This window comes from Cynoglossus semilaevis, chromosome 3 (assembly GCF_000523025.1).
Source record: "Cynoglossus semilaevis isolate Cse_v1.0 chromosome 3, Cse_v1.0, whole genome shotgun sequence".
NCBI lineage: Eukaryota > Metazoa > Chordata > Actinopteri > Pleuronectiformes > Cynoglossidae > Cynoglossus > Cynoglossus semilaevis.
In genome coordinates this window covers 13720369-13721175 of record NC_024309.1, presented here as the reverse complement: position 1 = coordinate 13721175, position 807 = coordinate 13720369, and the positions used below count along the sequence as shown (strand labels likewise).

The window sequence follows — 807 nt, the reverse complement described above, 5'->3', positions numbered from 1 at the left end:
CCTCCTCTGTGTTGTTGTGTGAGAAGATCCTGTCATCTGAGTGTGTGTGTGTGTGTGTGTGTGTGTGTGTGAGTGTGTGTGTGTGTGTTTGTTTTAGAGGATGGGAGGCAGAATGGTATCAGGGAGCATATCTTGACTGTGAAATCCATGAAGGATGCTGGTAATGATGAGTGGAGACAAGATAACAGCAAGGTGGAGAACATGGAGAGAGAGGATCCACGGACGGCTGATGGCCGGATGACAGCTCAGCCCGTCTGAGTGCAGTCCTCCAACATTGCTACAAGCTTCTTATATTCTCCTGCATCGTGGAGAAAATATGGGTTTATGTGCAGATAAGATCATCTTAATGTTTGGACAGTGTGAGGAGACACGCCGTCTTTAACTGAATAAGTCCAGTTCCACATGATTAGCATAAAGTTCCACACTGATAAGGAGGAGCTGGGTTTTTTTTTTCATCTTTTAAATCTGAGGAAGAATTATGAAAAGATTGAAAACACTGATTGGCAATTTCCCCCCAGACGGCCCCAAGGATCAGTAACCGGGGGCGATGAGCAGAGCGGGGTCTCACCTTGCCGTCCTCGGAGCAGATGCCCACGTGCTCGCCACTCTCGTCCAGACTGATCTGGTTGATCTTCACTGAACTCTGCAGAGACAGGATATCATGGCATCAGTTTTTCATACAGACAGGCAAATATGTGTGTGTGGGCGCTGGAATGCTGGGGCCTGACATTTCTGTCCGCTAAGTGAAATACCGGCCCGTGGAAACGGACGCGTGTTTGTCAATGCAAAGATCGTGGTTTTAATACG

The 807-nt window shown here is 47.8% G+C and overlaps 1 protein-coding gene across 2 annotated transcripts in view; it reads right to left on the bottom strand.

Moving 5' to 3' along the window:
• vps41 (VPS41 subunit of HOPS complex) overlaps positions 1 to 807 on the bottom strand; it is a 15276-nt gene that overhangs the window by 8464 nt on the left and 6005 nt on the right. For both annotated transcript variants that reach the window (XM_008308230.3, XM_025054460.1), the window contains one exon: positions 569 to 643. In XM_008308230.3, the coding sequence (XP_008306452.1) occupies positions 569 to 643 (75 nt within the window). The remainder of the gene's footprint in view (positions 1 to 568; positions 644 to 807) is intronic.